General features: G+C 39.3%; 1 protein-coding gene across 1 annotated transcript; it reads left to right on the forward strand.

The window, feature by feature from the left end:
* LOC117792943 (inositol 1,4,5-trisphosphate receptor) lies at nucleotides 1-24,601 on the forward strand. The gene is made up of 21 exons (XM_034633283.1): nucleotides 1-212; nucleotides 757-928; nucleotides 9,830-10,137; nucleotides 10,808-10,878; nucleotides 10,944-11,059; nucleotides 11,131-11,923; nucleotides 12,231-13,444; nucleotides 15,269-15,444; nucleotides 15,505-15,660; nucleotides 15,728-15,884; nucleotides 15,951-16,095; nucleotides 16,266-16,915; nucleotides 17,881-18,139; nucleotides 18,202-18,425; nucleotides 18,640-21,438; nucleotides 21,662-21,854; nucleotides 21,924-22,046; nucleotides 22,168-22,340; nucleotides 22,410-22,574; nucleotides 22,634-23,044; nucleotides 23,111-24,601. Exons 3-21 carry the CDS (start codon nucleotides 10,037-10,039, stop codon nucleotides 23,675-23,677), a joined length of 8,493 nt encoding a protein of 2,830 aa, XP_034489174.1. The 5' UTR covers nucleotides 1-212; nucleotides 757-928; nucleotides 9,830-10,036; the 3' UTR covers nucleotides 23,678-24,601.
* Nucleotides 24,602-24,740: the final 139 nt, after the last annotated feature.

Raw genomic sequence — 24,740 nt, forward strand, 5'->3', positions numbered from 1 at the left:
GATGTTGTCGCGTGTCGCTTTGCCGCGGTTTTCCTTATCGCGCAACGCTACGCAAGCAAAATTAGAAATTAATCGCATTTAAAAATCGCATTTTATTACCATTTAAGCTTTTAATTTGTGTTTTAAATTATTGGAAAAGTGTATGGCCTTGTAAAAGGTTAAAGTGCCGTCGTTGGCGTGATCGAAAATATGCATGGAAATGTGTGAAAATTGTAATTGAAAATTGACCATTGTTTGCGCATTTTGTTTGCCTGCGTCAACGTTAACGTCGACGTCGCCGTCATTGTCTTGTCTCTGCTGCAGCGTTTAGCTCAGTGTCTCAAAAAGTTGTCTTTTGGCGTTGTTGTTGTTGTTCCTACGGTCGGTGGGTGCGGGGGCGTAATTGTTAACGCTGCTTAGCGGGTACGTTTTGTATCACCGTCTTTTGTTGCTTTTTTCTCGCGGAATTGTTGTCGCGTGTGGTTTTTTTTTTACGTTTGCTTATTGACAGCAGCAGCAAGTGAAACAGCAGTGACATCGACAGCGCTGCAGCGTCGCTGCCGTTAGCGCAGCTCAAACATTGTTATTGTTATTATTGTATACGGTCACCGTTTTTGTTTCTGTTTCTGCTTCCCCTTTGCGCTTTTTTTTTGTGGTTAAGTGCGCGTACTCAAGGTGAAAAATATATTGAGTTCTTTCAAGTGCCTTTTCGAGTGTATCTATGAGTGTGCGACCATAAAAATTAATTTGCAATAAAATTATTCGATTTACGACTAGTGCTAGTGCTCCCATATACATACATACATATCGGTCTGTGATTAATCAGATGATTTAGTTACAAATATAAAAAAAATTATGTGAATATATGTACATACATACATATCTCTGCATCGAAATCTTTGAAGCGCACAATTCTTTAGATTCTAAAGTACGAGTAAACGCTCATATTGTAAGTACACAACGTACAATTTACTCAATTTGCTTTCCATTCAACACACACCTATACACACACACATTCACACATGCTTGTGTGTATGTGGGTCCCTATAAAAACCAGTTTCACCTGTTGGTCCGCTCAGCTGGGCTTATTACACGTCCAGACGGTCTTGCATGTTTTATGGACATTCAAAAAGGGCTTGCTGCGCTCTTAACCAGGTCAACGCGAAAGTTTTTTATAACGGCAAATAAAAGGAACTAATTGTTAAAATCAAGTTTGCTTTTACGTTGAATAATTGACGATAAATCAGAAAAAAAAGGAAATGGGAAAAATATTCGACCTATTCGTTACCTATTCAGAATCAATTACAAACACTCAAACAATAACGAAAACAACAACAACAACAACGCTCTCTCGCACTCTCACTTTGCAGCAGACAGACGCGTGCTTAATTAAGCGCCGCATTGATGCCTTGGGTAGACAGAAAGAGCTAGAGAAAAAGAGAGCGCGGGTGAAAGAGCTTTTGTATTCATGTGAGAGGAGGCCGCTGTCACAAAGCGAAGCTTGTAGTTGCTGCAGTTGTTGAGTGGGTTGGGCAGATGGCGCCACATGCAGGATGCGACAGCACGCGTTGCATTCAACTTTTAATATGTATTTTTTTTTTCTCGCGAGTTGCAAACATTTCTACGCGCATCGCAGTTTTTTTAACGGCACCCACTTACACACACGTTCACAAACACACACAGAGATTCGTAGACACATGTGCACTCATACACACAAATATATATAAGCTGCAGCAAAATGCCGATGACGACTCAATTAAACTTTCAACGAAAATCAATGACTGAGCCATCGAAAGCACTTTGAGTTATGCATGGAACTCACACACACACACAAACACACGCTCAACACACATATGTAATAAGTGACATTTATATGTGTGTAAATATGTACATATGAATGTATTTAAGCATTTACATAGTTATGTGCATAATTTGCAGATCAATTGAGCGTCAACAAAATTGCCTTTGACGAGATTTCGGCTTGCAGTGTTTCAATATCATCAATTACCATAAATAGTTAAACGAGAATTTATCTTATAAATAAAAGATACAAGTACAATATTCTTAACCCAAAGTGAATTCGAAATGGCAACGGCACAATTAAGTGCCCTTCAGAGCAATTAGCGAAAACAGCGAACGTGGGGAAATCATCTGGTTCCATTAAGATTGTATGTGTGTGTGTTCATTCATTGGGGAGTTATTATCATTATACAAATTACTTAACAATTTCCATAAATATTATTTTTTTTATTGTTTATTGTTCTAAGAAAATTTCGTGAATCAATTAATAAACAGTTTTTATACGAAAAAAAAAATAGAATGAAACAAAATTTCAGAGTTTGATTAAAGAGGTAATTTGGATTTATATTAACGATATTCTGTTAATTTAAAGTCTAGCAGCTGAGATCAGAGAACGTAAGAGAACGAATTCAAGTTCAGTTCCTCTGTATTCTATAATTTGTATCTATTGGATGAATGCATTTCCTTCACACCCAATATGCATTATTTTCTCATTAATGTGCTATAAATAGTTGATTAGCCGTACGCAATTGCAATTGTACGGGTTCAACACACTTCTCCGCCCCCGCGTTGAATAGGCCAGCTGATGCACTGAGTCACATACCAAGTATATCCCCATATTACCAGACATTGGCTCTCATTTGAAAACCTCTCTCTCTCTCTGTCCCTCTATCTCTCACTCTCTCTCCATCATTCACTCTAAGTACTTGTTGTTTATGTGTAACTTTTGTTGTGATGGTTTCACATGACGAACGTGCCATGGCTTACATTTTGTTTAATTGGTATTTTGTTGTTTTTGCATTTAGTGTTGTTGTTGGCATTTGTGCCATGTGTGGGTTGCGTTTTTTGAACCTGATTGAAACTGACAGCAGCGGACAGCGGCGGCTTTTATGTAATTCAAAGTGACATATGCACGTATATACACAAAACATATCTGTGTACATAGACATACTTCTACATATGTACATTGTACATGTATCATACAGGGTGGCCGAGATATTTTAATATTCTGGTATGATATAAGGAGTCGATTAAAACGGAAAACTTAAGATTCAAAACTTTTACTTTTCGAAATATCAAAGGGGGGGAGTCTCTGTATTAATACCAAAACCAAGAGCCAGAGGAAAACATTAACGAAATTAATTAAATTGTTTATAAATAATTAACAATCTATAAGTTTGAACTGAATTTTTAAGATTTTCAAGATTGTCTTTGCATTTTACCTAAGTTGTTCATTATTAAGCAATTGCAGTCCAATCAACAATTATATTTCCTGTCACAAGTTCCGCAACATCAGGTGTAGTTTTATTTTGATCACCCTGTAAAACCTATTGATTTTATGATGAATCGTTATCAATTAAATTTTGTGAAAGCGATTTATTCAACTTTAATAATTGTTGATATTGCCGACTTGATTGGGAGATTAAATTGAAATCAAGAACTAAAAATATCCGCAAACAGGTGCACAGTTCAAATCAGTTGACTTTAATGCATGCTTGCAGCTTAATCTCTAAACTCATCTCTGACATACTGGGATGGCGGATGCAATCAAATTGACAGGATATCCTTGAGCACATGTTCAACACAAACAGGATGTGCTGCACAAATTTTCGTCCTTTCATATAATGTATAATTGAATTTACCAAAAATAAACGTCAATTGTTTTATGGTGCACAAGGGCGGCCCCTAAATTGAGGGACAACCTGGGTAAAAGGAGTCCCAAAGTGTCGCACAGACAAAAGCTTCCATCAAGGCCTTAAAAACTTTGAAATTCAGCTCTTTGCTCCTGTTGCTTTAACCTTTATCCCCTTTCATTGTGCGTTGGTTTAGTTCGAAAGCTGCCTAAGCCAATAAAGAAGCAAAGGACAACGACAAGGAGCAACCGAAGGACCATTTGCTAAAGCGTTTGCGTTTCAGCTGACTTTACAAAGGGGTAAAGAAACTTTGCTTCTGTATATATATATTCCTGATCTCTTGGAATTACCAACTTCTGATTGGTTCGAGTAGACGACACAAAAAGCGCTTAATGTGTATTTTTAAAGGGTATTGCCATGCAGTTGATTTGTGAAGGCATTTACAGTTCAAAGGCAACAACAATAGCTTTTTAAGCGCAACATATCCTTCGAAATTTTTACACACGAATAGCTAAACATATGTCCGTTTTCCGCTGCGCTTCATTGAATTGAGTGAATCCTTAAGCTGTTTATTGGCAGCCCCAACGACCGTAGTCGCTTTACATGCCACATGAGGCACATGACTTAAGATGTGGCACATTCATATAAGTTACTTTATGCGAAAAACTTTTAAAAACTAATTTTATGATAAAGGGCTGCAAGGCAAAAAAAAGGGACTATTTTTAATTAAAATTAAATATTAACACGGTTTACTCGGTCATAAAATTACCATGAAGAATAGTTCGTAATTAAAGTACTTTACTTTATGGGAAAATCTTTTAGTAATGTTGAAAAGTTGTTCCAATTAGAAAACAAATATTAATTAAAGTTCAATATAAATAATGTTAGGTATTTATGATGTTTCATAATTAGAAATATATTAGATATTCTTAGATTATCTGCCTATATCTATCGAGCGTATGAGAGGCATCTCTGACAGCAGCCACGCCTTTAAAATTTATCCGGGAAAATTGCAACCCGATATTTGTTTTGCTGTATTTACTTTTATATATATTTGTCGTTCATTTCCTTTGTGTTGCGACTCAGACATGGCTTTAATCAAATTAAATTGGCTATATGTACGCACATACCTATCTTTGCTTGTAGTATGTGTATATTTATGTACACATGTATTTGTAGGCACAGAGGGTCGGTCGCCTTAAGTTATGCAAACACTTTTGTATGTGTGCCACTCCTACGGGATGCTTTGCTTTCTCTATTCCTTTTGCTGTCGAACATATACACACAAACACACACAGACACACACTCATAGAACTTTTATGCTTCTTTGACAGAGATGAAATTTTTGGGTAACTTTGTCAACTTTCACTGTTTAATTTTATTTTGAAAGCAAATAAATTGTAATTTCGCTTGTTCCATTTTGTTTGTTTGTTGTTTTCTCGGTTTTATCAAAAGTTTGTTAAGGCAAAAGAAGCTTTTCATTTTATCAACAATTGTTTCACATACACAACGGCCAATGATACTGACAGTTTCCACTCCGCGGTCTGCTCAGTCAATTGCTTATACGCACCGTCGCCACGCAATGAACACTCTCTGCCTCTGTCGCTGTCGCTGTCTGCGTCGCTGCCTCTACCCTTCGGCCTTTTCAGTTGGACGTTGCTGGTCACAACTTTGCGCCTTGCGCGACGCTTAGCTACTGAATATCCCTTTGCGTTATAAACTTTTTGCCTGTGCTTCGAAGCTTTCGCGTTGCCAAATAGCTTTCGCGAGGCAGCTTTTCAAGCTTATCGAAAGCTGTGTTACGCCTGCGCTGAGTGAATGTAAACAATAGTTGCCTTTTGTTTTTCACACCTTGCGCTTTGTTGTTTTCATTCGTCGCTCAGCTGATTTTCGCTAACTCACGTGCGTTCATCAACATCGCAGTCGCCGTCGCAGTCGCCGTCGTTGTTGATGGCGGTGTCTCGGCCGCTGCCGCTGCCGCTGCCGCAGTCGACGTCAACGTCAATTGGCCACTTGTAGCGCTTTTTTGTTGTTGTGTGCTTTGTGATTTTGCGGTCACCGCACGCATGCGATATTATCAGAGTGTTTATTCATAGTTGATTAGTTAGTGTGGGTGACTAACTTGTTAAATGCTTTAAATCTTATTTCAAATTGATTGCTTTTTAATTTGCATTTGTTGTATAATTTGTCTAATTAGATTACTGACATGACAGACCGATAAGAAAGCTCATTCTAGTCAGTTAAAATATGCGTATATTTTATGCACCTAGGTCAATCAATGTCACTTTATAGACACAATACAAAAAAAAACGCTATATACGCATTGAAACATACTTATAGACTAAATAAAAAATTTAGAAAAAATATAGAATGCTTAACATAATGCTTGTATAAAATCATTCAGATTATTGTTTTATATTTTTTTTGTATGATAAAGTATGATAAAGACTTAATTAAAAATATATTTTAGCTTGAAAAATATAACATGTGATTTTTTTATTTTTTCAAGTCATTTACTTGACTAAAAATGTAAAAGCTTTAATTTACTTTATTGGCAACTTTCACTGTATGCTATAAAGTGCACAAAGCTATTTACGTTAAGTTCATAGTCCACACCTTGAACTAGAATATTTATTTAGACTGCTTAAGTATACTCTTTAAACTTTCTAGTGTTTTGCTAATCTTTGAGTAAGTAATTCCTCAAGAGGCACTTGGGAACTACCAACAAGCTGAATAATAGATAAAAGCCCAACAATGATGCACAGGTCTTGAGTTAATCGTGACCCTGACCCGGAAAATGCAATTGCATTTTTAGTGACTTATTCAAAACTTGCCCTAAGTCAAATCAAATTTCCACGCTCAACAGCATCAAGCTTAAATTCACTCAAGCGAAAGCGAGAGGCAAAACTAATGCACAACTAAGAAAGCTAATTTGCAGCATTGATGCGTAAAGCATGAGAAGGGATAACGAAAAGAAAGAGAGAGAAGAACAAATGCCGACAGCAAACACACATGAATGAAAGCAAAAGTTATGTGTGCAAAACGAAAAGACAAGACAACAACAAAAACAACCAATCAAAAAACACTCAAAAAGCTACACCCACAATATGAGCAAACTACTGCCTTACATTTGGCAAAGCTTTTCAGCGTTTGCCTGAGCTTTTTGCTGGCAGCGACTCAACGCTTGAGCTTTTCCAGCATTCTCATTTGAGCGCTGGCCTTTTGTGGGTCGCCGTCGTCTGTCTCGGACGTCTCCGCGTTGAAAACGTTTGTCGCTTTTTGCGGTCGCGCCGTGAAGCATCCGAATAAGAAAAATTTAAATAGCTTGCTAAAAAATCATCAATTATTTATGAGCGTTGCTTATTCATTCTAATCCACGAAAAGACCAGTTGAAAAAAAAAACAAGAATATAAATACAAAAAAGAAAAAAAAAATAACTGAACAATTATTTTCTGTGCCGCGATTTGTTTACATCTGAACAATTTTGTGAAGATATTTTGTAAGTGTTGTGGTTTTCGCTTTTCGGATATTTCTTTCTCCTCTCCTAGAGCATGAAAATATACACCTGGCAAATAGAGTGAAGTGAGCTATGTGTGTGTGTGTGTGTGTAGCATCCGTTAGCTAAAAAAAATAGGCAAATATCTTGTGCTCGGTATGTGTATACATTGTTCCTTCACACACACACAAGCATATATGTATATATATATGCAAGAATGTGTAGGAGTGTGCATGTATGTGTTTGTGTTCGTGTGATTGAATTGCTTGTTAATTAAATTTTATGCAATTTTAAATAAATTTATATTTAATTGTCCAACAGCTGTGCACGATAATACTAAACAATGAGAGAGATAAAAAAAAGGGATAGACAAAGAGAAAATACAACCGAGAGCGAGTGAGAAATATGAAATTATTTATATATAATTTATATTGATAAGAAATTAATGCACATTTCATGGCTGTGAACTGATTGAATCGAATGCGGCGCCGTGGAAAGCCTGTGAAAATTTGATGAGCATGTGGAATGAATAAGTGGATGAGTGAATGAGCAAATGAGTAAATGAATGATGTGCCTCCACAGCTGACACATTGACACGATTTAAACTCACATTTTATGCAAACACAATACACTTTCCCGTTAGCCAACAGGCACAACGTGTTCAGTTCTGTATCCTGCCCCATGCTGCAGCATCAACATCATTTGTGTCCCCGGGGCACTTACAATTTACGTGTGACTGACATGAAAACTTTTGTTTGCTCCCTTCTCGTTGTCAGAATTTATCGAATTCCTTTTCATCCCCCTTTCCCAGAGGAACGGATGTGTGCACATAAATATGAAATTTAAATTTCCTCTTTGAAGAGGCAGCCACCCAAATTGATGGAAAGCTTTTGTCTACAGATTTATGCTAATTAGCTTTACTTGGTATCCCCAGCGGAAACTTCCTAGAATTTTGACAGTGCTAATTGTCTGACGAGTTGACAAATAATCTATTGCCAATTATTGGTATAAGCAGTCGGTTTCATTTATCTAAGCATAGTTAAGCTCTTCTTTTCCCTCATTATTATGCGAGAGATGTAGTTGCCACACACACAAGATGATTGAACACAACAAAAGATAGCATAATATCAAGAATTCCAAGTACTTCCTCATTTCGGTAGTGGCTACAATCAATCGTAAAAATCTATCGGTGACTGACCCAAACCAAAATAATCACCTACTAAACAGTTAATATATCAAATAGAATCCGGAAATTTCATGCATTTTATTGATTTGTTTAGCTCTGAAATCGACTCTGGAAGGGTATGCCATGTTTCAAGCATAAGGCGACGATTTTATACAAATCAAGAATAAAAAGATGATATTTAACTTTAAATGCTAGAATAGATATAAATAGATATAAGAACAAGAAAAAAATCAATTTAAGATACTCTTTTTTTAAGTCTTTTTCAAAGCCAATCACAGGGTATTTTGAAGTCAAGCAATCTAATTTTTAGCCCTTCACTTGTGTTTGTTGTGCTTCAGAAAATGTTTACCTTTCAGTTTGATCTTGTAGTTAGCGAAATTCTTTCAAATGTCTAATATTTATTTAGGGGAACTCTTGAGCGTCAGAGCGTCAATAAATAGATAAAAACTAATAAATTTATTTTATGTTACTTTTGACTACGTGAAATATACAGAAAATCCCCTTTCGAAGCACACCCACATAACTAAAAGATTTACACTTACCATAAAACATTGTTCTTAAAATCAATGAGCCAAGCAAGCATAAAATCTGTGAAACAATGAGAACCATTACATTTGTTATATACTTTCTCCTATACTTCACTTTCATTCATTCGTAATGCAGCCATTATCTATAAACAATAGCAACAAATCATAAAAATAAAAAGCATGTCGTACAGATAAAACAAAAAATCGTTCAAATAAATGACAACTTTACAAATTCCAAATGTGGAACTGTACATTTAAACAAACCAACCCCCACAATAATAGTCCTTAAGGCTCTGAACACTAGACATGATGTAGAAATGTACATTACTGTTGAAGGAGCTGAAAAGTCACATAGTTCAAGCGGAATCTTTGATACTCTTCCGGTGTGATAAGTTTTCGATTTCTAATGTTATTGTAAAAATTAAAAAGTATTTTAATTCAGCAAAAAGTTATAGAAATTCATTTGAGCATGTAGCGCAGATAACTAGGATATAGTTTTCAAAAGAGTTGGCAACTCTGTCCTTAAAGAGTACAATCAAAAGTTTAACAAATCTTATTAGTTATTAAAGTGCAAGTTAACTCTGACTACAACATGAAAAAACTATGCCTAATTGATTGATTCGTAAAAAGAATAAAGATATATTCTGTTACCTATTGAACATCGAAAGTTCCAAAATAAATATTCCCATGTCAAGGGTATATCTTAACAATCTATGTGCGACCATATTGGGGTAACAGTAAAACTTGCGATTTATGAATAATTTATCGTTCGACACACCTCAAAAATAGTCGAACGCCACGTTGCGTATACGCACTGCGGGTCAATGGCAATACAGCTCTCCTGATAATGTTGCGATAACTCGGAAACTAATTATAGTCGAGTCGGTTATGTAATATAATTAGAACTGAACACATGTGATTTTTAATGCAAACATTATGTTGTTATTAATATGATTAATACATATTCTTCCATTCTCTTCGTTCACAGGACACAGCAGAACAACAAGGACAACGACAAATCTGTGCAATTAACTCGTATAACCGGCCGCAAACAGAACAATAGAGAACAACAGCAGACTCAGAGGGGGCTTACCCCACCCACCAATACACACACATACACACACACAGCGACACATCACGCATTAGAGACAAGCATACGTTATTCTCCCCACTCCACAATTTCCCGTCCTTCAACATGGGCGACAATATAATTGGCTCGGCGAGCTTCCTTCACTTGGGCGACATTGTTTCGCTTTATGCGGAGGGCAGTGTCTGCGGTTTCTTGAGCACACTCGGGTGAGTACCATTCGTCACACACTTGTAGACTCACTAGCACTCATATCTATGGACTACTCATACTCGTACTCGCACTCTCACCCATTCAAAAATGTACTCGCACTCTATGACATTGCAATTGACAGACTTCTGAGTGCTCTGCCAACTGTTGCATGATGCCTCAGGGCAAAGGACTTACCTTTCGTCCTTACACTCTTGCAATTGAGTATTCTAGAAGGCATAAAACGAGTACTTCAATTAGTACTAATTAATAAAAAATTATACTTAGTAGCAGATAATAAAAATAAATTTATTTTATTTTGTTGCATTTGCAAACATGATTCTGATATATCAGAAATTATTATAGTATTTTTTTTGTTGTTCTATTCTTTCTTTATTGAAGCCTTCCTACTTGCTTATGATTTATTAAATTAATTAAAAAGGTTTTCTAACCGATATATGTATTATTTAATCTTATGTTAAATTTTTGTAGTTTACTGGAAAACTTTATGAAATACATACATATTGTATTGAAAGACAATTCTTTTAATCACACTTAAAATATTCAATAACTTATTAAATGTTCTTTTCGACATAAAAAACGGGTGAAATTTGAGATATTTTTTTCTTTAGATCATTTTCTTAAGTGAGATTCTTATTTTTGTTTATGTTCAACATTTTTTACCTACAGCCTGGTGGATGACCGAACCGTAGTGTGCCCAGAGGCTGGAGATTTAAGTTGTCCGCCCAAGAAGTTTAGAGGTAAGAAGACCTGCACCTTAACCTAACTTGATCTTCCTTTACTTAACTTGTCTTATATTCTGCAGATTGCCTTATCAAAATATGTCCTATGAATCGATATTCTGCACAAAAGCAGTTCTGGAAGGCAGCCAAGCAATCAGCCGGCTCCAACACAGATCCCAATCTTCTCAAGCGTTTGCATGTAAGTTTAAAGCGACTTTTATTTAATAAAATCTAGATCCATTACTAAAGTCGTCCTATTTGTAAACGTAGCACGCAGCGGAGATTGAGAAGAAACAGAATGAAACGGAGAACAAGAAGCTGCTGGGCACCTTTATACAATATGGACGAGCTGTGGTGCAGTTGCTCCACTTGAAGTCCAACAAGTATCTGACGGTTAACAAGCGTCTACCTTCGTTGCTGGAGAAGAATGCGATGCGTGTTTATCTGGATGCGAATGGAAATGAAGGATCTTGGTTCTACATTAAACCCTTTTACAAACTACGATCCATTGGAGACTATGTCGTTGTGGGCGATAAGGTGATTCTCACTCCGGTGAATGCGGATCAACAGAATTTGCATGTGGCTGCCAACTATGAGTTGCTCGATAATCCCGGCTGCAAGGAGGTTAATGTTCTCAACTCTTCCACATCGTGGAAAATCTCATTGTTTATGGAGCACAAGGAGAATCAAGAGCACATACTCAAAGGTGGCGACGTGGTGCGTCTCTTTCACGCCGAACAGGAAAAGTTTCTCACAATGGATGAGTACAAGAAGCAGTACCATGTCTTTCTAAGGACCACAGGACGAACCAGTGCTACGGCGGCAACGAGCAGCAAAGCCCTCTGGGAGATCGAGGTGGTACAGCATGATTCATGTCGCGGCGGTGCCGGCGATTGGAATTCTCTGTACCGCTTCAAGCATCTAGCCACGGGTCATTACTTGGCTGCCGAATCCGAGTCCGATGTGGCAGCTGGTGCAGTTCCAACGAATGTACACGAGTCTCTGCTGGCGGATTGCAGCAAGGACTCGGGTCTGAGCTGCACCATGAACTCCACTTTGAATGGTAGGTGAAAATGGATAATTTAATGAACTTGAAACTTTACTTTACTTTAGTTTTGGGGAAAGGATGCCAAATTTTCTAGTTTCCCTTTTTACATTTTTCTGTTACTATCAGTAGACAATGTTATGTTAAACGATGTTGAACTGTTATTGCGTTTATCCTTATTTCATTCTCCTTTTCCGTCTTGAGTAAATGGCGGCCTGTTACTTGCAGCGATGTTATTAACAGAGAAATGTTATGTTAAATGGAATTTAATATTTATTTATGTTAACTGCCTACTCTAATCCCTTGTCCATTCTCTTATTCACAGACAAGCCGAAGGGAAAACAATATCGTCTTGTCTCCGTGCCATATTCGGCGGACATTGCCTCGGTCTTTGTGCTGGATGCAACGACAATGGCCCGACCTGACAGTTTGGTGCCACAGTCGAGTTATGTGAGATTGCAACACATATGCTCTAACACGTGGGTGCATGCCACATCGATACCCATCGATGCGGATGATGATAAGCCGGTGATGTCGAAGGTTTGCTGCTCACCCATCAAGGAGGACAAGGAAGCGTTTGCCTTGATACCCGTATCGCCAGTTGAGGTGCGTGATCTGGACTTTGCCAACGATGCGTGCAAGGTGTTGGCAACGGTGACCAGTAAACTGGACAATGGCAGCATATCGATCAATGAGCGACGAGCATTGATTTCCCTGCTCCAGGATATTGTCTACTTCATAGCGGGCATGGAGAATGAACAGAATAAAACGAAGGCACTCGAGTTCACCATCAAGAATCCCATTCGCGATCGTCAGAAGCTGCTACGGGAGCAATACATCCTCAAGCAGCTGTTCAAGATACTGCAAGGACCGTTCCAGGAGCACGTTGCGGGTGATGGTCCTTTCCTGCGTCTGGACGAGCTGAGCGATCCCAAGAACGCTCCCTACAAGAACATCTTCCGGCTATGTTATCGCATACTGCGTCTCTCCCAACAGGACTATCGCAAGAACCAGGAATACATTGCCAAGCACTTTGGATTGATGCAGAAACAGATCGGCTACGATATCCTGGCCGAGGATACAATTACCGCACTGCTGCACAACAATCGCAAGCTGCTGGAGAAGCACATCACGGCTGCGGAAATCGAAACCTTTGTCGGACTTGTTCGCAAGAATATGCACAATTGGGATTCACGATTCCTCGACTACCTGTCCGATCTGTGCGTCTCGAATCGCAAAGCTATCGCAGTCACCCAGGAGCTCATCTGCAAGAGTGTCCTAAGCGATAAGAACGTGGACATTCTGATCGATACACAGATCAAGGCCATAAGAGGAGGAGCTGCTGTGCGCTGTTACAAAGGTGCCTCCGAGGATGTCTGCCTGGCCACGCTCACTGAGGTCGCTGGCGATGATGAGGATCGCTCGGATGTGCAGTCCACATCAACGACAACCACCTGGGATAGTGCGAGCTTTAGCGAAGAGGATGTAATGTCGCCAGGCGAGAAATACGAGATACATTTGCAGTGGAAGGGTCAGCCGGTAAATATATATACTCTAAAATTTGCGAATATTCACACTACTCACAGTTGTTAAAATAGAACATTCTTTGGGCAGTTATTATATTTCCTTTTGTAGTTATCAATCATCCAAATTAATCACATCACGATCGGATATATATAACGACCGTTATGGCTGTTTTAAGTTGTTTAAAGTACAAAGCTTATGTTTAAGAACCTACAATTTAGTTCAGGGAATAACACCGTAACTGACCAACTTCAAACTTTCATAACTTGATCAAAACTGAACCGATTTTCAAGCGGAATGTCATTTCGATCATTATTTGGCATTTCAATTCATTCTGCATTTAAATTTTATTAAATTCTTAAAAAAAAATATTTTTCTCTAGATTCAACTAGATATTGATTTCGATACAAAGGGTCCCCCCTTTGAAATTTCGAAAATTCAAAATTTTAAGTCTCAAGTTTTCACTTTTAATCAACTCCCTATATCGTGATTAGTATAAAACAACACTTTACACATGATTCTGAGACCTTTCATTTTTTTGTAAAAAATCATGTGAAATTGAACAGAAATTTGGACTTGTAAAGTGGCTTAATCCGCAGTCTGACCAACTTCAAACTGTCATAGCTTGATCAAAACTGAACCGATTTTCAAGCGGAATGTCATTTCGATCATTATTTGGCATTTCAATTCTTTCTGCATTTAAATTTTATTAAATTCTTAAAAAAAAATATTTTTCTCTAGATTCAACTAGATATTGATTTCGATACTAAGGGTCCCCCCTTTGAAATTTCGAAAATTCAAAATTTTAAATCTCAAGTTTTCACTTTTAATCAACTCCCTATATCGTAATTAGTATAAAACAACACTTTAAACTTGATTCTGAGACCTTTCATTTTTTTGTAAAAAATCATGTTAAATTGAACAGAAATTTGGACTTGTAAAGTGGCTAAATCCGCAGTCTGACCAACTTCAAACTGTCATAACTTGACCAAAAATGAACCGATTTTTGAGCGGAATGTCATTTTGATAATTATTTGGCATTTCAATTCATTCTGCATTTAAATTTTATTAAATTCTTAAAAAAAAATATTTTTCTCTAGATTCAACTAGCTATTGATTTCGATGCTAAGGGTCCCCCCTTTGAATTTTCGAAAATTTAAAATTTTAAATCTCAAGTTTTCACTTTTAATCAATTCCTTATATCGTAATTAGTATAAAACAACACTTTAAACGTGATTCTGAGACCTATCATTTTTTTGTAAAAAATCATGTGAAATTTAACAGAAATTTGGACTTGTAAAGTGGCTAAATCCGCAGCCTGACGAACTTCAAACTGTCATAACTTGATCAAAACTGAACCGATTTTCAAGCGGAATGTCATTTCGATCATTATTTGGCATTTCAATTCATTCTGCATTTAAATTTTATTAAATTCTTAAAAAAAAATATTTTTCTCTAGATTCAACTAGATATTGATTTCGATGCTAAGGGTCCCCCCTTTGAGATTTCGAAAATTCAAAACAATAAATCTCAAGTTATCACTTTTAATCAACTCCTTATATCGTAATTAGTATAAAACAACACTTTAAACTTGATTCTGAGACCTTCCATTTTTTTTTAAAAAATCATGTGAAATTTAACAGAAATTTGGACTTGTAAAGTGGCTAAATCCGCAGCCTGACCAACTTCAAACTGTTATAACTTGATCAAAACTGAACCGATTTTTGAGCGGAATGTCATTTTGATCATAATTTGGCCTCTAAATACATTCTGCATCCAAATATTTTTAAATTCGTTCCAAAAAATTTATTATATTGTTATATTTACTTTTATTCATAGTCGTCGCGCTCCATGGCGGATTTGGCCAACTGCGTGGCCGATGGCTCTGAACAGGAGGCGGCCATATTAAACTATTATCGCCATCAGCTGAATCTGTTCTCCAACATGTGCCTGAATCGTCAATACTTGGCTCTAAACAGACTCTCTCCCCAATTGGATATTGATTTGATATTAAAGTGAGTAAAGAGTCTACAAAGCCGAGGCAATTATTAAACCTATTTTCACTTCCTCTGCAGATGCATGTCGGATGAAACGATGCCCTATGAACTGCGTGCATCCTTTTGTCGTTTAATGCTTCACATGCACGTAGATCGTGATCCTCAGGAGCCCGTGACACCCGTCAAATATGCGCGACTCTGGAGCGAAATACCCTCAAAGATGTCCATTATGGAGTAAGCAATTCCACTACAAAAAAATTACTTAAAGTTTAAGCTATTTTTAAATTTCAATAATCTGCAGCTATGACGGAAAGAATCATCAACCATCGGATCAGAATAAACAGGCGTGTCGTGCCAAGTTTAATACGACCATCGCCTTTGTGGAGAACTATCTGTGTAATGTGGCCACCAAGGTGTGGCTCTTCACGGATCAGGAGCAGAACAAGCTGACCTTTGAGGTGAGCCAGAAATTGGATGAAAAAAAATACCATCTTTAATTTAAATATCTCTCTTTATCTCTTTAGGTGGTCAAACTGGCCAGAGATTTGATATATTTTGGTTTCTATAGCTTCAGTGATTTGTTGCGTTTAACCAAGACGCTGCTTTCCATACTCGACTGCGTCTCGGAAACAACAACTGGAGGTGGCTATGTGAACACGGATATTGATTGTGAGTATCAAATGAGAAGACAGTTTAGATAAGTTAGCTAAGTAAGTTCTTTAAAATCTCTCCAATGACAAGCTGTCGATGAGGAGACCAATAATGATGGTAAGATTCGGAATTTACTATAGTTTACCCATGTTAATCTCTCCGCTTTCCATTTCCATAATCTCTTTCAGCTGAGGGAGGAGTACTGCGTTCCATTGGCGACATGAGCACTGTGATGACTTCGTTGGCTTTGGGCTCAGTTGGTCAGGCAATTGCTGCTCCTGCGATTGCTCTGCAGCAGCGCAAATCTGTTTCGCAGCTGATGAAGGAGTATCCTCTGGTCATGGACACCAAACTGAAGATTATTGAGATACTGCAGTTCATCTTGGATGTGCGATTGGATTACAGAATCAGTTGTCTGCTTTCCATATTCAAGCGCGAGTTCGATGAATCCGACGTGGTTCAGAGTCCGACAGCAAGCGAGGATCAATCCCAGCAGCAACAACAACAGCAGACGACACCTGGCAGTGCTGGCACGGACTCAGAACAGATTGCCGCTGCCGAGGCAGCCATGGCGGCAGCAGCTGCAGCTGCCTCAGCTGCAGCGGCACGGCAGAGGAACATTGATCTGGAGTCAATTGGCGTGCAGGCGGAGGGCATCTTTGATTGTGATCGCAGCGATGCGTCCAATTTGGACTTGGATGGTCAGGGAGGACGCACATTTCTGCGTGTTCTGCTGCATCTCATCATGCATGATTATGCTCCGTTGGTTTCGGGTGCACTGCATCTGCTCTTTCGACATTTTAGCCAGCGGCAGGAAGTTCTACAAGCCTTTCGACAGGTAAGAAACTCTTAGAGATAATAATTTATTTACAAGTCGTTTGTTATTATCAAGGCTGCAAGACTATAACATTTTACAGATTATGTTTGGATTTCTTTTTAAAAATTAAAAGTTTAAGGGCAGCAATTAATTTGCTTGAAGAACATCTCCGAACGCAGCTATATGTAAATAAAAATAAACGCAAACTTTGACCTCGAATTTAACGCACTTGCAAGTCGAATTTTCCAAAACGCCGTCTTAGACGCCAATGAATTTAAAATTTCAAAATTGTAGCTTTAGCCGTTTGACCTGTACAATGCTAAGTCAATTGGACAAAAAAGTGTATATATATATGGATCAAAAATTTGGAATTGTAATCTTAATATTATATTTATATATCGAGTCCTAACAGCCACAAAAAATATTCATTTTCATAATTTTTGGGGTTATGGTTTTTTTTACTTCAATATTAATCGCGGAAAAATTTCGTTTACATTATAAGTTGCTGTAAGGCCTCGACTTTTGAAGACTTTGGAACTTGTATTAGATATTTATAAATTTAGTTAAGAAATATAGTCTGTCTTGCAGTCTTGATATATTATAGTATATAGTTATTAGATTTAATCGATGCATTTTGCGAGTATTATTGTTGCTCTCTAATTTATGTAATACATTTCTTTCTCAATATATATTCTTCATCTCTCTTGGGTTTGCATGCAACGCTCTCGATCTCAATAACGATCTCTACTAATGCTCTAACATTTCTCATATGTGCCACACAACTAACACACACGCAATGCACTTGTAACACATACAAAATAAACACATAAACTTATACTATACACACCACAATCAATTAACACTAAAGTGGACGTATACCGCATATCGTACTGAAAGAAATTATGATTTTGTATGTATAATTTGGATTGATTGGTGATAAGATTGATCTAAGCTGAGTTGTGTTTCCCCTTTTTTGCACTTCTCAGGTGCAATTGCTCGTCTCGGACAGCGATGTGGAATCCTATAAGCAAATTAAGTCCGATTTGGATATATTACGGCAGAGTGTAGAGAAGTCGGAGTTGTGGGTCTACAAGGCCAAGGCGACGGATGAGCTCGGTGGTGCCGATGCCGTTGGTGGTGCCGATAGTCTGGAATACGATGCCACTTTGTCGCCAGAGCAACGCAGCGAGTATCAGAAGGTCAAGGAGATTCTCATACGCATGAACAAGTTCTGTGTGACGGCAGGTGGGTAACCAGTTTATTAATCTTCTCCAGATTCTTAAGACTCCTCTATGCTTTCCCCATAGGACCCATTGTTAAGCCACGTAAACATGAGCAGCGTCTGCTGCGCAATGTGGGAGTTCATACTGTGGTTCTGGATCTGCTGCAGAATCCCTATGATGAGAAGGATGATGTTTTGATGAAGGAACTCATGTGTCTAGCTCACGAATTTCTGCAGAACTTTTGCCTCGGCAATCAACAGAATCAAGTGTTGCTCCACAATCATCTCGATTTGTTTCTCAATCCAGGCGTAAGTAAATAAGCTAGTGAATATAAAAGCATTTAATAGAATTTACAAATTATATATATGTACTATATCATATAGTTGTTATAGAAACGATTAGAAATCAACCTCTGGTATGAAAAAACTTATGGATTTTTAAGATTTCTTAACCAATCTTATAGAAATAAAGATACAATAATAAGCATTCTATCTTGTTCTTCAACTGGACATGTCTTTACAGATACTCGAGGCGAAGACCGTCTGTGCCATCTTCAAGGACAACTTGGCGCTGTGCAACGAGGTGACGGACAAGGTGGTTCAACACTTTGTGCACTGCATCGAGATTCATGGACGGCATGTGGCATATTTGCAGTTTCTGCAGACGATTGTCAAGGCGGAGAATCAGTTTATACGCAAGTGCCAGGATATGGTGATGCAGGAGCTCATCAATGCTGGCGAGGATGTGCTCGTTTTCTACAATGACAAGACATCGTTCCATCACTTTGTGCAGATGATGCAACAACAGTTGCAACGTCGTCAACAGCTGCCGGATGACAGTCCATTGAAGTATCATGTGGAGCTGGTGAAGCTGCTGGCGTGTTGCACCATGGGCAAGAATGTCTACACGGAGATCAAGTGCAATAATCTGCTATCCCTGGATGACATTGTGACCATCATTTGTCATCCGCTGTGCATGCCCGAGGTGAAGGAAGCGTATGTGGACTTTCTCAATCATTGCTACATTGACACCGAGGTGGAGATGAAGGAGATCTATGCCTCTGGCCACATGTGGAGTCTCTTCGAGAAGAGTTTCCTGGTCGATCTCAATCAATTGATATCGAATACAACGGCCACGACAAACAAGACACTGTTGGCCTATGTCCTCAATGGTGTTACCAACTTGCTCAGCAGCTTCTTCTCCAGCCCCTTCTCCGATCAGAGCACCATTGTCCAGTCGCGTCAGGTGATCTTTGTGCAGTTGCTCCAGGCTGCCTATCGTCTCACCCAGTGCAAGTGGCTTTCCCTGGCCGATCGCTTCAATGTGGAGAACTGCATCCGCACGCTGACCGAGTCGGCCAAGATGAGGAGCATTGTGTTGCCGCTGGAGTTGGAGCAGCAGGTGGCCAACATGTCCAGCAAGACGGCGATGCTGACGCGGCAGACCACAAAGTGGCTGCTGGCCTCCAAGCAGCCCAAGTACGAGACTCAACAGTCGGCACATCTGATGCGCTGGGATCGTTCCATCATTGAGGGATTGCAGGACATTGTATCGCTGCTGGAGGATCAACTGAAGCCGGTCGTCGAGGCGGAACTCTCCCTCCTAGTGGACATACTCTATCGTTCCGAGTTGTTGTTTCCCGCCGGCACCGAGGCACGGAAACGTTGTGAAAGCGGCGGATTCATTCGCAAGCTGATCAAGCACACGGAGAAGCTGCTCGAGGAGAAGGAGGAGCGCATGTGCGTCAAGGTGTTGCGCACGCTACGCGAGATGATGGCCATCGATGTCAACTATGGCGAAAAGGGCGACGCACTGCGTCAGACACTTTTACTCAGATATTTCCAAACAAAGAGTGCACCCAAGCTGGAGGAGGAGCATCCACAGCTGCCAGCAGCAGCTGCTGCTGTTGCTGCAGCGGCCGCAGCTGCTGCCGCCTCCGATCCCGCCAAGCAACTGCATCTGGTTACCCATGGACCGGGTGCCAAGTACTTGGCCCGTGCTGGCAAAACGTTGCACGAGATGCAGAATCATTTGGATCGCGAGGGAGCCTCCGATTTGGTGGTGGAGCTGGTCATCAAATCTGTGCATTCGCCCAACATCTTTGTGGAGGCCGTTGAGCTGGGAATTGCGCTGCTCGAGGGCGGCAATCCGATCATACAGAAGGGCATGTTCCAGAAGTTCCTCAGCGATGATCTGAATCAGGCATTCTTCAAGGTCTTCTTCGAGAAGATGAAGGATGCCCAGCAGGAGATCAAGTCGACGGTGTCCGTGAACACCACAGACATTGCGGCCAAGGCGCATGAGCACAAGCAGGATGTCAATCTGGAGCTGGACAAGATCTCGCGCAAGCATGGCCTCAAGAGCAACGGAGTTGTCATCACGGACGAACTGAAAAGGGAGCTGCACAATGCGGGATTAGCCACAGCACGGGCCTATGGCAATGCGAGGAATATTCACTCCGGCGAGGAGAGCTCAGCGATCAGCGTGAATAGTCCACTGGAGGATATACTCGCCGAGAAGCTGGAGAAGCATCGGGACAGCAAGGAGCAGCGCAATCAGCTGTCCAACAAGGTGCTCGTGATGCAGCCAATCCTACGCTTCCTGCAACTCCTGTGCGAGAATCACAATCCCGATCTGCAGAATCTACTGCGTAATCAGAACAACAAAACGAACAACAATCTCGTCTCGGAGACACTCATGTTCCTCGATTGCATCTGTGGCTCCACCACAGGTGGACTTGGACTACTCGGTCTCTACATCAACGAGCACAATGTGGCGTTGATCAATCAAACCCTGGAGACACTCACCGAGTACTGTCAGGGTCCGTGCCATGAGAACCAGAACTGCATTGCGACCCACGAATCGAATGGATTGGACATTATCACCGCTTTGATATTGAACAACATTAATCCGCTGGGCGAGAATCGCATGGACCTGGTGCTGGAGCTGAAGAACAATGCCTCCAAGCTGCTGCTGGCCATCATGGAGAGTCGCGGCGACAGCGAGAATGCCGAACGCATTCTTTACAACATGAATCCCAAGCAGCTGGTCGAAGTGGCCTGCAAGGCTTATCACCAGGAGGAGCTCATCGACGAGCAGGACGACGCGGATGAGCCCAGTGCGGCCACAGATGATGATGATGCCACAGTCAGTCCTCGCGAAGTCGGACACAACATCTATATACTCTGCCATCAGTTGGCGCAGCACAACAAGGAATTGGCCGCACTCTTGAAAGCCTCCGAGGATCCTCAATCGGCCAGTTTTGATGCCAAGACGAGTCAGGCCTTAATGTACTACGCAACGCACACGGCACAAATTGAGGTAACGCTCTTTCGCTCTGGCTTTTAACATATTTTAGATAACAGCTGTTAATTAACAGCCCTTCTGCTATTACTTAACATAATCCTTTTTAAACTGAGGCTCATAACAAAATGTATATTTCACTTTCTTTTTAACATATGTTACATTACAGCTGTTATGTAATAAATATTAATCTTTAGTTTTTAGCATAAGCATTTTAACATTGCACTTTTCCTTTCCTCAGATTGTTCGCAATGATCGCACACTGGAGCAAATTGTTTTTCCTATACCCGAAATTTGCGAATATCTAACAACAGATACGAAAATAAAAATACTTAACACTGCGGAACGTGATGATCAGGGCTCCAAAGTGGCGGATTTCTTTGACAAGGCCGAGGAGATGTTTAACGAAATGAAATGGCAAAAGAAACTGAGAAGTAAATATTGATTGTTATATAATTGTATCTTTGTAGACCTAACAGTTACCCCATACATACATTTCCTAGGTCAACAGTTGCTTTTCTGGATTAGCAGTTACATGTCCTTGTGGAGCAATATACTTTTTAATTGCGTTGTCGTTATCAATATGATTGTGGCATTTTTCTATCCCTTTGACAACACTGTTCCAGGTACGAAATGTGAATAATATATGTTATATATTACATCACTCAACATTGTAACATAACATGTTGACATAATCATAACAGATTATCATATTAATAGATCTTTTACAACTAAATGCCTTTTCAGAACTCAGCTCACATATATCTTTGCTGTTTTGGGCCATATTGATATTCTCTCTGGTAATTGTGATAACGCTACCACGCGAATCGGGCATACGCACGTTTATTGGCTCGGTAATACTCCGTTTTATATTTCTGCTCGGTCCAGAATCGACACTCTGCTTGCTGGGCGTCGTTACGGTGAGTCTTAGGCATTAATCTCTCAACTATGTATATGATATATGATACAACAACTAATTTCATTTGCAGGTAACTTTGAAGAGCGTTCATATTGTGAGCATAATGGGTAACAAGGGCACGTTGGAGAAGCATTTCCTCAAGATCATCACCGACTTTCAGCTGCTCTATCATTGCATTTACATAGCATTTTGCTTTTGTGGATTGATTTTTCATCCATTCTTCTACTCGCTGCTGGTAAGATTATTCAAATAATTTCAATAAATGTATCTTAATAAATGTATCTCATTTTGCAGCTCTTTGATGTTGTTTATCGCGAGGAAACATTGGTTAATGTCATACGTTCGGTGACTCGTAATGGACGTTCCATTGTTTTAACTGCCGTTTTGGCCTTGATCTTGGTTTATCTATTCTCCATCATTGGCTACATGTTCTTCAAGGATGACTTTTTGGTCTCTGTGGATTTTGAGGAGCAGGAATCTTCAACGCCTTTGACGCTATCGGTGCCTCTGCCGTTGGAGGAATCCTGTGCCAAGCCAGATGAACTGGGCGGTTGCAATGGGAATCCCACACAGCAGGTAGCGGCCAGCGGAGATGCCAAGGAACGTTCCTGTGACTCGCTGGTCATGTGCATTGTCACAACATTGAATCAGGGATTGCGCAATGGCGGCGGCATTGGCGACATACTCAGAGCTCCTTCAAGCAAGGTAATCTATCTTATCCAATTTAATATTAACAATGTGTAATCTTCATTGTCTATTTCTGACTAACAGGAGGGTCTCTTTGTGGCGCGTGTGATCTACGATCTGCTCTTCTTCTTCATCGTCATCATTATTGTGTTGAACTTAATTTTTGGTGTCATCATCGACACCTTTGCGGATCTGAGATCGGAGAAGCAGCAAAAGGAGGCTATATTGAAGACAACCTGTTTCATCTGCTCGCTGAATCGTTCTGCATTTGACAACAAGACCGTTAGCTTTGAGGAGCACATCAAGAGCGAGCATAACATGTGGCATTATTTGTACTTTATTGTCCTGGTCAAGGTCAAGGATCCCACAGAGTTTACTGGCCCTGAGAGCTATGTTTATGCCATGGTTAAGGCCGGCATTTTGGAATGGTTTCCACGATTACGTGCCATGTCGCTGGCCGCTGTCGATGCCGATGGCGAGCAGATCGAGTTGAGGAGCATGCAAGCCCAGTTGCTGGAGACGCAGCTGCTGATTAAGAATCTATCGACACAGCTGCACGAACTCAAGGATCACATGACGGAGCAACGTAAACAGAAGCAGCGATTGGGATTGCTCAACACGACGGCAAACAATCTTTTGCCGTTTCAATGAGGCAGAGCCAGAGATTAGAGAAATGAGTAATGGCTAGACTTAGCATAGCAAAAACAAAAAGAAAAAATCAAATCAAATCGATTGAATTTAAAAACATTCCCTTGTGTAGAGCATGCACTACATAGATGTTAACTTAAAAGTATTTGGCACCATTTCCACTTGTAACTTGTTAAAATCTCAGTCTGTAGTGGGTCACTCGGGAAATCCCATTCTCAATATTAATGCCGTTTGTTTTTCTACATAACATTGTCTCGAAATTTTCGGAGATCTTTTACTGCTCCGAATTACATTCTATTTTTTATATTAAAATTGTATTAAATTCGAATGCCAACTAAACATTTCTTTAAACTCGACCATTTCCAAATGAAAAACCAACAAGAATCAAGTACTTTAAATAAAGAAAGTACCTTTCATACATAAATAAATAGTAAACTCACTCAGAGAAATTAGGGCTGTTAAAATGTTATTTAGTGGATTTCTTGATCCGCATTTTCACAAGTTGTTGTAAACTCCCCAACTATTTCTACACCCCCTTTTATATATACATTTATCGTAATTTCAATGGCAATGTGTCGCGAAGCGACTTTGGAATCTTACTTAATTGTCAATTTGCGCTGTCCTTAAGTTACTTATCAATTAATTGTTAATTATATATTCACTAGTAGTGTTGTACATTAACATAATTATTATCAAATCATCAGTTGCAATCAAAAACAAAAGTTAAACTAACCAATTATTGTGATTATATTTTCCCTTATATATTCACCTATTCGAATTGTTTATTATTTTACCTTGTACTCGATGCGAGTTTTGTTGCTTAATTTTATTATAAGATAACAATTAATTAATATTCCTAAGAATCTGTTCTATGTTTAAGCTATTTTAATAAACATAACTACATAATGAATGTATAAAAACTTAAAATTCAGGCTGTTTTCCTATGAAGGCAAAAATGTAAAATAATGAGAAAGTGTGGTCGGGGAATTACAAATTAATTTATATAAATTTGGCAGCCCAAAAATTATAACAACTAAGCAGATGTAACCTGGCAAAAGAAGTGAGT

Source organism: Drosophila innubila, assembly GCF_004354385.1.
Source record: "Drosophila innubila isolate TH190305 chromosome 3R unlocalized genomic scaffold, UK_Dinn_1.0 2_E_3R, whole genome shotgun sequence".
Taxonomy (NCBI): domain Eukaryota; kingdom Metazoa; phylum Arthropoda; class Insecta; order Diptera; family Drosophilidae; genus Drosophila; species Drosophila innubila.